The 12,755-nt window shown below is 47.7% G+C and overlaps 1 protein-coding gene across 2 annotated transcripts in view; it reads right to left on the bottom strand.

The window, feature by feature from the left end:
* ELAPOR1 (endosome-lysosome associated apoptosis and autophagy regulator 1) overlaps positions 1–12,755 on the bottom strand; it is a 102,700-nt gene that overhangs the window by 23,960 nt on the left and 65,985 nt on the right. For both annotated transcript variants that reach the window (XR_334686.3, XM_006149516.3), the window contains exons 7-10: positions 12,423–12,528; positions 12,162–12,311; positions 3,123–3,211; positions 83–260 (exon numbers count right to left, since the gene is read on the bottom strand). Coding sequence is in view for 1 of the 2 variants with exons in the window: in XM_006149516.3 (XP_006149578.1) it covers positions 83–260; positions 3,123–3,211; positions 12,162–12,311; positions 12,423–12,528 (523 nt within the window). In the remaining variant the exon portion in view is untranslated. The remainder of the gene's footprint in view (positions 1–82; positions 261–3,122; positions 3,212–12,161; positions 12,312–12,422; positions 12,529–12,755) is intronic.

Raw genomic sequence — 12,755 nt, 5'->3', positions numbered from 1 at the left:
CCTGCCCCAACCCCCACCCCCACCACCGCCACATGGTCAATATGGGGATGGATGTGACCGGAGCAGGGCAGGAGGAGGTTACCGGAGCCGTTGGAGTAGGAGCCATAGGGGCAGGGCTCGCAGGTGCTGTTGGCGGTCTTGAAGAAGCCTGGGTTGCAGGGTGGACAGCGGGTCTTCACCCCAGAGGCAGGCAGCTGCACTGCGCCCTCCAGGTCCTCGGCACAGATTTTCGGCATGGCCCATTTGTACATGAGCTGGGTCTGCAGAAACAGATTACACATGGCTCAGCTGCTATGGGACTTAGCACACCTTCGGGATGCTAACGAGGATGGAGGGAGGGCCAGAATGAGAGCTCCACCAGGGTGGCAACTTAGTTCTGGTCACCGAGGTATCCCAGACACCTAGGCCAGCACCTGCCCATGGCTGTGCTCAGCAGATTTGCCAGACCACTGGTGACTGGATGACAAGGGGTAGGCCAAGTGAGGACCTTGTGACAGAGGACATGGGGGGCCATCTGTCTTCGGAGAAAGCTTGGATTCTACTGTAGAATCTTATTACTCTCAAGGTACCAGGAAATGCAGCTAGTAAAAATCTCAGAACACAAAGGGGGCTTGCATAACCCCACACCCTAGAATGAGGGGATGGCCAAGATATTCCCATTTGTTTTCTAAGTGGTGGATTCTCAGCTCTTTCATTTATTCAGTAAACATTTATAGAAAGCCAGATCCAGGTGGGCCCCTACCCTAGTGGTTAAGGAGCCAGATCCTGCATATCTGATTGAGGTTCAGATCTAGGCCTCAGCAGCTTAAAAGTATGCTGGGCATGTGTGTGTCCCTACAGGACGGAGACATGAGGGGAAGGGATTGCAGCATGACCACGCCCCATTGGGAGATGCTTTCTCTGTCCGTTCCTCCATCTCTCTCTGGCTAGCACACATGCCCCCTGGCAATTAAACAAAGAAAGAAAGAAAGTCAAATCCATCTCTGTGCAGACCTAACGTGCTGTCTAGAGCTTCCCATACCAAGGGCAGCAGCTATGCTAACAATGCAGGCAGGGTTTCAGTTACCATGTTCAGGGGGATGTCAAGCCCTCAGGCCAACGGCCAAGAGAAGCCGCATTTTATTACCTGCGGGGCTATCCTCCTCTTTCAGTGAAGGCATTGGGTGCAGAAGGGGAGGTGACCTGCAGGCGACCCCTCCGAGTCAGGGGTGATGTTGGGCAGCTCCAGTCTTCCCATATGACCCTCAGACAAAATGGCACCCCCAAGAATTGTGCTGGGGGGTGAGGGAACGAGCTGGATAGCACACCATACTTGTGAAAAGGCAAATGCGTGAGGCCTCTGTCCATTTTGTCAGGATTAGAACTGACAAGGTCTCAAGGAGGGACCCATGTGGCCTTCGGCGCTCTCCTCTGAGCGGGGCCTTGGCTGTGTTCCAGGCCCTGGCTGACCCAGTGTCTAAAGGCCCCCGCGGCAGTCAGGCCCAGGCAGACACACAGGCCTGTGGGCAGCAGACACACTACGGAGCTAGGAGGCCTTGGCCTGAACCTGGCGGGGAGCCGGGCAAAGGAGCAAAGGAGTCACAGCAGCTCACACATTGCCTGGAGGGAGACAAGGAACTGGATTAATGTCCCCATTTTATTAGTTGACTGAGACCAATAAAATGAAAGTAATTTTTACCAGATCATACCGGACACCAGATGCTATAGAACTGGGTCTAAGCTGCAACTGACAAGACACAGCCATCCTCTCTTGGCTGCTGGGGAAGAGGATGAGGCTGAGATATCAGGGAGGGGGAAGAGGGTAGTGGTGGTGGTAAAATGACCATAAAAATAATCCCTGTTAAGGACCAGACTGTATCTCATGCTTAATTAGCAAAGGGAGAATGCAGCTAGCAGTCCAGCCAGCAAACACTTGTGAATTCTAAGAACCCAGCCTTACGCTTAGTGCTGAATGCAGAATTCCCGACTTCTAATTCTGTCTCCTTGGGAGGCTCTGGTTTAAAGAAAGAAAATTCATCCGGAATGCCTAATCTAAGACAGACCCCTCTCCTTGCACCCTTGAGCCCACCCGTGCCTGCTCATTGCTGTTCTCTAAGCCCCGTTCAGATAGGCACACACCCACCTCCTCTACACCCGCTGTGCCCTCTCCCTAAAAAGCTCATGGCCTCTCCCTTATCTCAGCCAGGTCTCTGCTTGAATGTCACCCCCTTGGAAAGGCCATCCCACCTTTCTAAAATGAAATCCCCACTCTCCGTCATTCCCGATCCTGGTTTGTATTTTCCTTTCGACCACTTATCACCTCTTGGTATATTGCAGATCCACTTGCTATTGCCTCCCTCTGCACTGCCTCCCTAGCAAGAGGAAAGCTCTAGAGAGCTGGATGTCCCCTGGGTTTTGTTCACTGATGGGTGCCTAGTACCTAGCACAGTGCCTGATACATAGCAGCTGCTCAGTAAGTAGTTGTTGATTGTTGAAATGAACAAATAGCTTCCTCTAGAGGAAGCTGGCCCAGACCTGGTAGGTGCATCCCTGTACATCCCCCTGGTTGCCCCATCAGGCCCATCTTTCCTTTCTCTCCAGCTTCCCACACAGGAGGGCAGGCACCTGTCTGACTGCCCAGCCAGTAGTCCAGACACACGGGGAGCACCTGCCAAGTGCGCGTTTACTCCGAGACAGCATGACTACAAAGAAAAGGCTTGTCTGAGGCAGAAATCCCGGCTGACAGAGAGACAGCAGAGACCAAACTTGTCAGGCCACTCGCCAGTGATCCAGAAAGTACGAGCTCATTGCCCTGACCAACCCGCAGAAGCAGCACTTAGGGGACAAGTCCAATAACCTCTGTGAGGAAGTACGCACGCATGGACAAGCAGGTCTGCCCAGGTATAAGCAAATGGGAGAGGCCAAGCACGAGAAATGAGATGGCCTTTCGAAACAGGTCATACGTGAATAAGCAGTGGTACAAATGCAGCCAAATGTTTCTGACCTGCAAATGAATAAAGCTATCTCGTTTTCATCCCCCCACCACTAGTCCTGGGGTCACTGCAAAGATCTGGGGTGGTAAAATCCAGGTAGCGGGAGACAGTCTCTCTGGGGCCAAGGGGCTCCACAACCAAGCTACCCACCTCTCCATTGGCATCACAGGCTGTGTGGGTGTAAAAGTAATCTTTGTCTGTGCAGGCCGGACGAACTTTGCAGGAGGAGGATCCTTTTCCTAAATGAGCACAACAGGAAAAAACATTTAAAGTTATATAAGAAAGCAGAGGGGACCAGCAGATGGCGTAATGATTATGTCTCTGGATTGCCACATAGTCGACTGCAGTTCGAGTCCCAGACCCAGTGGCTTAAACTCATGCTGGGTGCGTGTGCGTGCGTGCCCATGATCCAGAGAGGAGAATGGAGGAGAAGGGATAGCAGCATAGCCATCCCCCTCGAGGGGGGGTGATTTCTTGCTTTCCGTCTCTCTGTCTCTCCGGTGAGCACATGATCCCTATAGTAAAAATCTTCCTTAAAAAACAAAAAACAAAAAAACAAAAAACAGAGCTCTTCATCACATAATCATGACCCTGGGACTCCTAGGACCCTGGACCCTGGATAGATCACTCCACAGACAGTAGTGGAAAAGCCGGCATGCCCACCCTTCCCATTGCCTCAGTGGTGTCATTCCCAGTTCCCAAAGCCCCGTTCAGATATCTGTTTGCAACTCTTCTGGGTGCTGATCAGGAACCAGTGGCCCCACACGCTAGGGCAGGGAGTAGAGAAGTGGCCTGGCCAGAGGACCAGGATGAGGAGGGTAACTGGAAATAGCATCTTGCAGGTTAACCATCACCCCCGTTCTCTGAACCGTGCCATCTTCCAGGTGCTTTACTACCCTGACTGTGGTGTGGTTTTCTACCCCGAGGGGTTGAAGTAAAACACATACAGCTTAGGACATTGCTTTCTTAACGCATTCCAAGCTTTCTCTGAATTTTCTTTTTAAAAAGATTTATTTAATTTTATTTTATTTATCATTATTATTATTATTTTAATTTGTTATAGGGTTCATGCGCTCACTGGAGAGAGATATACAGAAAGTGAGAAAGCAAGCTGCCACGTCCAGGACTCAACCGTCGTCAGCCACATGGGAGTCCAGCAACTTAACCACCATGCCACCTGGCTCTTGAATTCTTTCCTAATGTATGTCTTGGATGAAGGCCTTTCATCTCGGAAATTTCCGCCTTCTCCACCCTACATGAATGAGGTGGTCATTTCTTTGGATGCCACTTTAGAAATTTCTTTCCATTTTCCTCAATCCAAGCAACCCAACACTACCTTTAACCCTTGACCTCACCTAATAAAGAATGTTAACTTCCGTCAGCTCAGTGGTGCCTCCATAACGCACTGCTCAAGTGATGCTATCAATAGATCTGTGTGGAAGACCACTGGTTCGGTTCCCTGGCTGACCTGTAAACACCAGGCATGTGAGTCCCTGATGAGAGATCTTTTCCTCTTTCTTTCTTCCTTCTTTTCTCTTTCTTTCTCTCTTTCTTCTCTCTCTCTCTTTCTTGATCTCACTCTCATGAAATACACAGCTCTCAGTTTTATCCTGCTCTCTGTATGTTCTCCTTATGTCTATATTAGTATCGCTTTAACCCTATGAATCCCTGGGTAGCAAGAACTATTTCAGTGAAGCCCTCTTTCATTGTGAACTAGTTTCACCTTAAAAAAAAAAAGTTTGTTGTTGTTGTTGTTGTTTGTTTGTTTGTTTGTTTTTAAGTTTCCAGCTGTTGTTGTTGTTTGTTTGTTTGTTTGCTTTTAAGTTTCCAGCAGGCACATGTGCTCACCAGAAAGAAAGAGAGAGAGAGAGAGGGCACCCCCAGTGGGATATGCACACACCTTAATCCCTTTTCCTCCATTTCTCCATGCCACCAGTTTTTTTTGTTTGTTTGTTTGTTTGAAGAGGTTTTTGCTATAGGGTGCGTGCGCTTGCCAGAAAAACAGAGAGACAGAAAGAGACAGAAAGAGAGAAATCCCCCCCAGGGGGGATGGCCACGCTGCAATCCCTTCTCCTCCATTCTCCTCTCGGGATCTTGGGCACGCACGCACACGTGCCTGGCGTGTGTTTAAGTTGCCAGGTCTGGGACGTGAACCGCGGTCAACTACGTGCAAGTCCAGCGACATAGCCATTACGCCAACTGCTGGTCCCCCCCATCAGGATTTTCAAGCCACTAAGCTGGGATGTTATTCAAGCCACTAGGCTGGAATTTGAACTATGGTTGGCCATGTGGGATCTGGCTCCCAACGCACTTAACTCACTGCACTACCGGCCCTGTTTGCACCTTTTTGGATAGAAACTCCTTTGAAGTTTGGAAAGAAGAGCTGTTTTTCTCTACTTTCAAAAATATGCCTAAGTCATGTACATAAAAATGTCCCCAAATTTACTATCTCCAGAATAAAAACCATGCTTTACAGGTAAGTGCACATTATCCTACTACTTCTGCTGCTGCCACTGCTACTTCTAATATGACACTGTGTCACCTGAAGGCAAGCATTAAACAAGAGCAAGGCCTCTTTCGTGCTGTACATTACCTGACAGGTAGTATGGGGTAGTGCAATGAGAGTCTAGCTACACGGATCCGGATTTGGACCCTGCTCCATCATTTGGTCTCTGTGTCACTTTCGGCAAATTACTTAACCTCTCTGGGCTCTGGCTCTCTCACGTACGGAGCAGGAACAGCAATATCTACCCTGCTGGAGGCAGCATGTACCCGGCACAGTATTAGGCACATAACAGTAACTTGCTCACTGCATGTTTGGGAATTATTTTTATTTGGGAACTGTCAAAGGAGATTAAATAAAGATTAAAATGTCTTTCCCTTCCTTCCAGGGTAGGGTTTATTTTGTCAGCTGACTCCTTCTTCCCAAGGCACCAAATGAACTCCTTGCTTTGGGGAATTCCCTCAACAGCACATTTTCACACCTCTCCTGTCCTCACCCTATTAGGCTGTCCAAGAGGGAGCTACGGGCCAGGAAACAGCTGGGCTCTTCTCAGTTCATTTACTTGGTTAACAAGCAGAAGGCCCAATTCAGCATAGAGGGATCCAGGGACTCGAGGGGTTTGTTTTATTTTTATTTTTATTTTTTTAAAGGTTTTTGCCATAGGGCACCATAAAAAAAAAAAAAAAAGTTGGTCAGTGCTGACTACATGCCAGGCCCCTTTCTAAATCCTTTGCCTGTATTAGTCAGGACTTACAATAATACCTAAGGTAGATGAGCTTATTGTCATTCTCATGTTATGATGAAGAAATGGAGGCACAGACAAGTAACTTGCTGGAGGTGGCAGAGCTGGTGAGTGGTAGACCATTCCCCCTGGGGGGTGATTTCTCACTTTCCGTCTCTTTGTCTTTCTTTGCCAGAAACAGTGAGAGGGAAAGTGAGAAATCAGCCCCCCCACACACACACCCCCGCCAGGGTGGGTGACAGACACACAATCCCTGCTCCTCCGTTCTGCAGCTGGGATTTTGGGCATGCACACACAAGTACCCAGCGGGCTTTCTTCTCTTTTTAAAGAGAGATTTTTTGCTATAGGGAGTATGCACTTGCCAGAGAGACAGAGACAGAAAGTGAGAAATCTCCCCCCGCCCCCGGGAATGGCCACGCCACAATCCCTTTTCTTTCACCCTCCTCTTGGGATTTCAGCTGTGCACAAACACGTTCAGTGTGAATTTTATGCTTCCAGACCCAAGTCTTGAACCACAGTCAACTACTTGAGAGTCCAGCAATGTAACCATTTGCTGGCCCCCAGCGTGACTTTCAAACCACCAGGTCCAGGATGCAAACCACAGTTGACAATGTGGGGAGTCCAACACCTTAACCACTATGCCACTTGCTGGCTCCATGGGTCTCTTTTTTTTTTTTTTTGAGGGTTTTTTTGTTGTTTTTGTTATATGGGAAGTTTTTTTGTTGTTGTTGTTATAGGGCACGTGCGCTCGCCAGAAAGACAGAGAGAGACAGAGAGACAGAAAGCGAGAAACCACCCCCCAGGGAGGATAGCCATGCTGCAATCCCTTCTTCTCCTTTCTCCTCTTGGGATCTTGGGCACACACGCACATGCGCCCAGTGTGAGTTTAAGCCACCGGGTCTGAAGCTCGAATTTCGGTTGACTACATGGGAGTCCAGCGACACAGCCATTACGCTAACTGCTGGTGCTCATGGGACTCTTTTAACTGACTTAGCCAGGAGAAGTTTGGGAGAGATGCTGAAGACGTGCTAATTCCCAGGACCTTGTGTATCAAGTCTAGCGAAGTACAGGTGACGTGTTAGAAAATGCACTCTGCACAAAGGCCTTTCTTTGTTTGACAAATATTTGCTCAACCTGATACCCTAGCTCTGGGTTTCAGCAAAAATGGTCCAGCTGTTTACATACTGGTCACTGCTAAGGTGGTTTTCATAAATGATTAACCCACATGCTGGGACAGCACTAGCTTTCCAAGCTCCGGTTTCATCGAGGTGTTTAACTTGGGTATTAGTCAAGTTGAAGCGATCCGCCTGGATGCATGGTTGAGGGAGCGAACAGTGAGTTCAGTAGAACCAGTCCTGGTATAACTGAAGACGGAGTTTATCTCTGGAGCCCTGACTTCTCTTCCTGCACCTCGCTCCCTCCTTTCAGTATCTTCTCCCGCCTTCAGGAGTATAATGTTCTCACTTGGATCTATTTTATCAAAGGAAAACATCTCTCTTGGGACCAGCAGTTAGTGTAATGGCTATGTCGTTGGACTCCCATGTAGTCGATCGCAGTTCGAGTCCTGGACCCAGTGGCTTAAAACTCACGCTGGGCACATGTGCGTGCGTGCGTGCCCAAGATCCCGAGAGGAGAATGGAGGAGAAGTGATTGCGGCGTGACCATTCCCCCTGGGGGGTGATTTCTCACTTTCCCTCTCTTTGTCTCTCTCTTTCTGTCTGGCGAGTGCACGTGCCCTATAGAAAAAAACCTCTCAAAAAAAAAAACAAAACAAAAAAAAACAAAAACCTCCCTTGTGGATTTAAGTACCAAATGAACATAAGGCCCAGATACCAGATCAGATGCCTGGCAAACCCCTTAGCCTCTCTGAGCTTCTCTTCATTCATTTGTAAATGGGGATACCACTCCCTCACTATACTGTGAGTAATACAAGAGATAATATTTTGTCAATTGTAAAGTACTATATAAATGACTTCATATTATTGTAACCTAGACCAAGAGTATTTTCATATTAAAAAAAGAAGATTGGAGCCAGCAGGTGGCATGGTGGTTGGGGGCACTGGATTTCCACATGGCAGACTGTAGTTTGAGTCCTGGATCTGGCGACTTGCTTTCTCACTTTCCTTCTCTCTCTCTCTCTCTGTCTCTGTCTGGTCAAATTTAATAATAATAATACTAACAACAATTAATTGGAATTAAATGGAATTAAATAAATAATTATTTTTTTTAAAAGTGTCAAGACAGGCCTTAATGTAAATGCAATAATAAAAATCAGTGCTGACTATATGCCAGGCCCCTTTCTAAATCCTTTGCCTATATTAGTCAGTCCTTACAATAGTACCTAAGGTAGATGAGATTATTGTCATTCTCATGTTATGATGAAGAAATGGAGGCACAGACAAGTAACTAGCTGGAGGTGGCAGAGCTGGTGAGTGGTAGACCAAGGATTGAATCCGAGTCCCTTAGTTCTGGATCCTTGCTCTGGAACTCTGTGCTATTATATTAGGGAATAGACCGCTAATATCAACACACGCACACAGGAGTTAATTCTCATGATGAAATCTTGTGTGTCAATGGAAAGATGCGTTTAGTCCACCTTTTGTCCTAAACATCTCTCCTGGTGTTCTCCAGGCTCTGTTCCCATTAGCTCCACTTTAGACCTCAATCCTGGCAACAGCACCTGCTGCAAATTCTCCCACCTGTGGTCTCTGCCTCCAGTCATTCTCTGCCACTTTCACATGGCAGCCAGGGTGGTCTTTCAATGCACAAGGCAGATCATATCACTTCCCATCTTACAGTCCTATAATGGCCTCTGCGGCTGATAGGATCTAATCCCTAATCTTTTTGGCAATAGAACAGGAAGACTACTCTATAATCAATTCCTTGCCCGCCCTGAATAATCTGAGCACTTCTCTATTTCATTTCCAGCCATGCTGAATTATAGCAGTTCCCTAAACCTTCGGACCTTGGCTCGGACTTCTATCCCAAATGTCCAACCCCCACCAAATCCCCAGTTCATCTTTTTTTTTCCTTAGGTTTTTGTCATAGGGTGTGTACACTTGCTTGAGAGAGTCAGAGAGTAAGGGAAAGTGAGAAATCATCCCCCAGAGGGGATGGTCACTGGGATCCCTTCTCCTCCATTCTCTTCTTGAGACTTGGGGCATGCCATACACACACTGGCAAGGTTTTCAAGCTGCTGGGTCTGAGACTTGAACCGTGGTTGGCCATGTGGAGTCCAGCATCTAGCCCCTTAAGCACCATGCCACTTGCTGGCCCCCAATTCACCTTTGAAGACTCATCTTAAAAGATATGAGCTAGTGAATCCTCTCCTCCCTTCCCAAAGAGGGCTAACCACTTCCTTCCTTCTCTGCTTCCCACCGCATGCTACACCCAGCGCTCCTATCCCAACACATTCTGCACCTTGGACAGGTGCGCTAGGGGTTTATATAACCACAGTTCCGCTTTCGACACAAGCTGGAGAGCAGGTACCAGCACCAGGCCCTGCCCTTGGCACCCTGCAGGCACTCAGAATCTTTCTGTAAACTGGTGGGTTTTCTGTCACTCGCTTCATGTCCCTTCCTTCAGAGACTCTCATCAGACTGCATTTTCCCAGACTCCCACAGACCCTGTGTTCTGGAAGAGTCAAGTCTCAAAGAAATGTGACTCTCTTTGCACCCCAAACTAGCGAGGCGGTCAACAAGTTGACTATGTTCTTCATAGCAAAAACTCACTTCTCAAAGGGGCAGGTTGAGAAATCGGTGGCAGAAGAGACTACAAGAATTTAGACTCCAAATCTAACGCTGGATAAAAATGATTTTCACAGAATTGACCAAAACACTCCTGGGCAGTTTTCTTGGAACCACCTTGCCATTTAAACCCTTGTACAACTGCTGGGCTGGGAAGGGAGCCAGACACTTACGTTAACAAAGACTGCCATTGATAGAGCCAGAGCGGGAGAGAGGAATAAGGAATTCAGGCGGAAAAACAGGACTTTAGACTTACAGATAAAAACTTTCCCCAAGATCTAAACATTCTAGTTCTGGCTGAAAATTCTACTCATTTAGCAAGATCTGTGTAGATAAATAGGGCTTTTGTTTTAGGAATAGTGTAGAAATAAGCAGTTTACAAGGTCATGGCTGGTCTTGGCCGAGCAAACGTACCATCACACCTGTTGAAGTGTGGGTATGTCTGCGTTGGGATAGGAGGGTCTGCTTGAGACAGGCCTTTTGCTGGGTTTGTACGTGGTTCTGTGTAGGAAAGGAAACACAGTTACAGTGCTCCCAGGGGAAAAGGAACTTTCTCTCTTCCTTCTTGTCTGTGTCAGCCTGTGTTGGAGACTACCCCCATGCCAAGCACAGGGCCCTCTGGTGGCATTATCCATTTCCCGAGGCTTTGTCAAGTGGTCAGGTCCTGCTTCTCCAGCTGAGCTGCTTCAGGAGCTGTAAAACTAGGCTGCTCCCAGCAGTCCCTTCCCTTCCCCTTAGAGTAGTGGGTTTCAAACTATGTTCCAAAGAGCCCTGGATTTCTCCAAAATGCCTGCTTTGAATTCAGTGGATACTCAGGTTGACAAATATAACCTCCTTTTTTTTTTTCCCCAAGAAATTTTTGCTATAGGGCGTGTGCGTGAGCCAGGGAAGACAGAGAGATCGAAAATGAGAAATAACCCCCAGAAGGGATGACCGCAATCTCTTCTCCTTCATGCTCCTCTTGGGATTTTGGGCACACGCACACATGCCTGGCATGAGCTTTAAGCTGCCAGGTCCAGGACATGAACCACGGTTGACCATATGGGAAATCAGCACCTCAACCACTACTCTACCTCCTGACCCCATAACTTCCATTTTTAAAAAGTTTATTTATTTCTTCTATGAGAGAGAGAGAAAGAGAGAGAGACAGGCACTCTCCACAGGGCCTCCACACTGCAGTCCACCCCCCGTCTCAGCCAGCCTAGATCATGGGTGTGCACGTGACCAGGGAAGTGCTGGGGTACAATCCCAGGACCTCTGTGCCACCATACCACCTGGAACAGGGTAACTCTCATCTTTAGCCCTTGTTATCAAAATGTCTGCAATGATCAATACAGCTTCATCATCCTTAGGAATCAGGTAATTATTTTTATAAATTAAAATGCATATAATACATAAATGTATACCCCTTATTTTATCTATTGTATCTGTTATTGTATAATTATAATCTTGTATAAGATTTCAGTTTTTAAAAAATCACTGCTTTTTTTTTAAAAAAAAAAAAAAAAAAAAAAACCTTGTTGGGCCAGCTTCGTAGCTGGATCCCACATGACTGACTGCAGTTCAAATCCTGGCCCTTGCAGGGTATGTGTGCATGTCACAAATCCTGATAGGAGGGAGACATGGAGGAGAAAGGATTGTGGTATGACCATTTCCCATTGGGGGGTGACTATTCTTCCTCTCTCTGGCCAATATGTGTGCCTGCCAGCAAAAAAAGAAAGAAAGAAATTTGCAACCCCTTTCCCTGGTCCTAGTCCTCGTACCTCTGAACTGCTTTTTCTTTTGGCCAGGGCTCCAGAGCACGTTCTACCATCTAACGCACGACAGACTTCATCATTTCTGTGTCATTTATTACGTATCGTTTATTGTCTGTCTTTCCCCCACTGAAATTCAAACTTCATGAAGACAGGAACCTTAGTATGTCCTATTCACTAACATGTTCCAAGCACCTAGAACTGGGCCTGGCAGACAGGAGAGGCCCAGGAAATACCTATTGAATGATTTCATTTTTATTTTCAGAGTGATCGGTAGAGATACAGATTGCCAAGGACCTTCCAGGGTCCAGAAAGGAAACGTTTAGCAATTATTATCATCCGCTTGATTGGAAAGATGGCTTTACTTCCTGGCTTTTCCCTGTGTGTTTGCTGACGCCTACCCTCCACACACCCCCAAACTTTTCCCGCCCCCAGAAACATCACCTGAGTATTTGTCAGGGTCACAAGGGTGGCAAGTAGTTTCTCCTTTATTTGAGTAAGTGTTGGCTGGGCACAGTTTGCAGGAGGAGGAGCCCTGCTTGTCCGCGTAGGTGCCAGGTTTGCAGGGGAAGCATTCTGAAGTGTAGGCCACCCCTAGGGAGGAGGAAGGGCACAGATGAGCAGGATGAGCCTGAGCTGAGGGACTGAGGCTAAGTCAGGGGCAGGAAGTTGGCCACAGACCCCACACCCAACCTGCTCTGGTACCTGTTATGGCGATGTTTCTCACCAGCACGGGCTTGGAACCTTTGGACCACACCGAGAAGGCCGTGGTTCTCCAATAGAGGACATTATTGCCTCGATTTAGCTCAACCTAAAAGACACAAGCAGGAGGCCGTAGTTCTTTGTAGGGGGTGTGTGCAGCTGGCTTTTTGTTGAGGCCCTGCCTGTATTTGCACTTCTCCCTCCTCTCACCTTCCTCACATCTCAGCTTAGCTCTTCGCTCTTTCCAAGCCCTTTACAGCCCTCTGCCCATCACACACACACACACACACACACACACACACACGCATGCACATCTACGGTGAGACTGACAAAGGG

Source organism: Tupaia chinensis, unplaced genomic scaffold, assembly GCF_000334495.1.
Source record: "Tupaia chinensis unplaced genomic scaffold, TupChi_1.0 Scaffold000270_1, whole genome shotgun sequence".
In the NCBI taxonomy this organism is placed as follows: Eukaryota; Metazoa; Chordata; class Mammalia; order Scandentia; family Tupaiidae; genus Tupaia; species Tupaia belangeri.
Note: the sequence above shows the minus strand (reverse complement) of the source record. Positions and strands in the feature narration are given on the sequence as shown.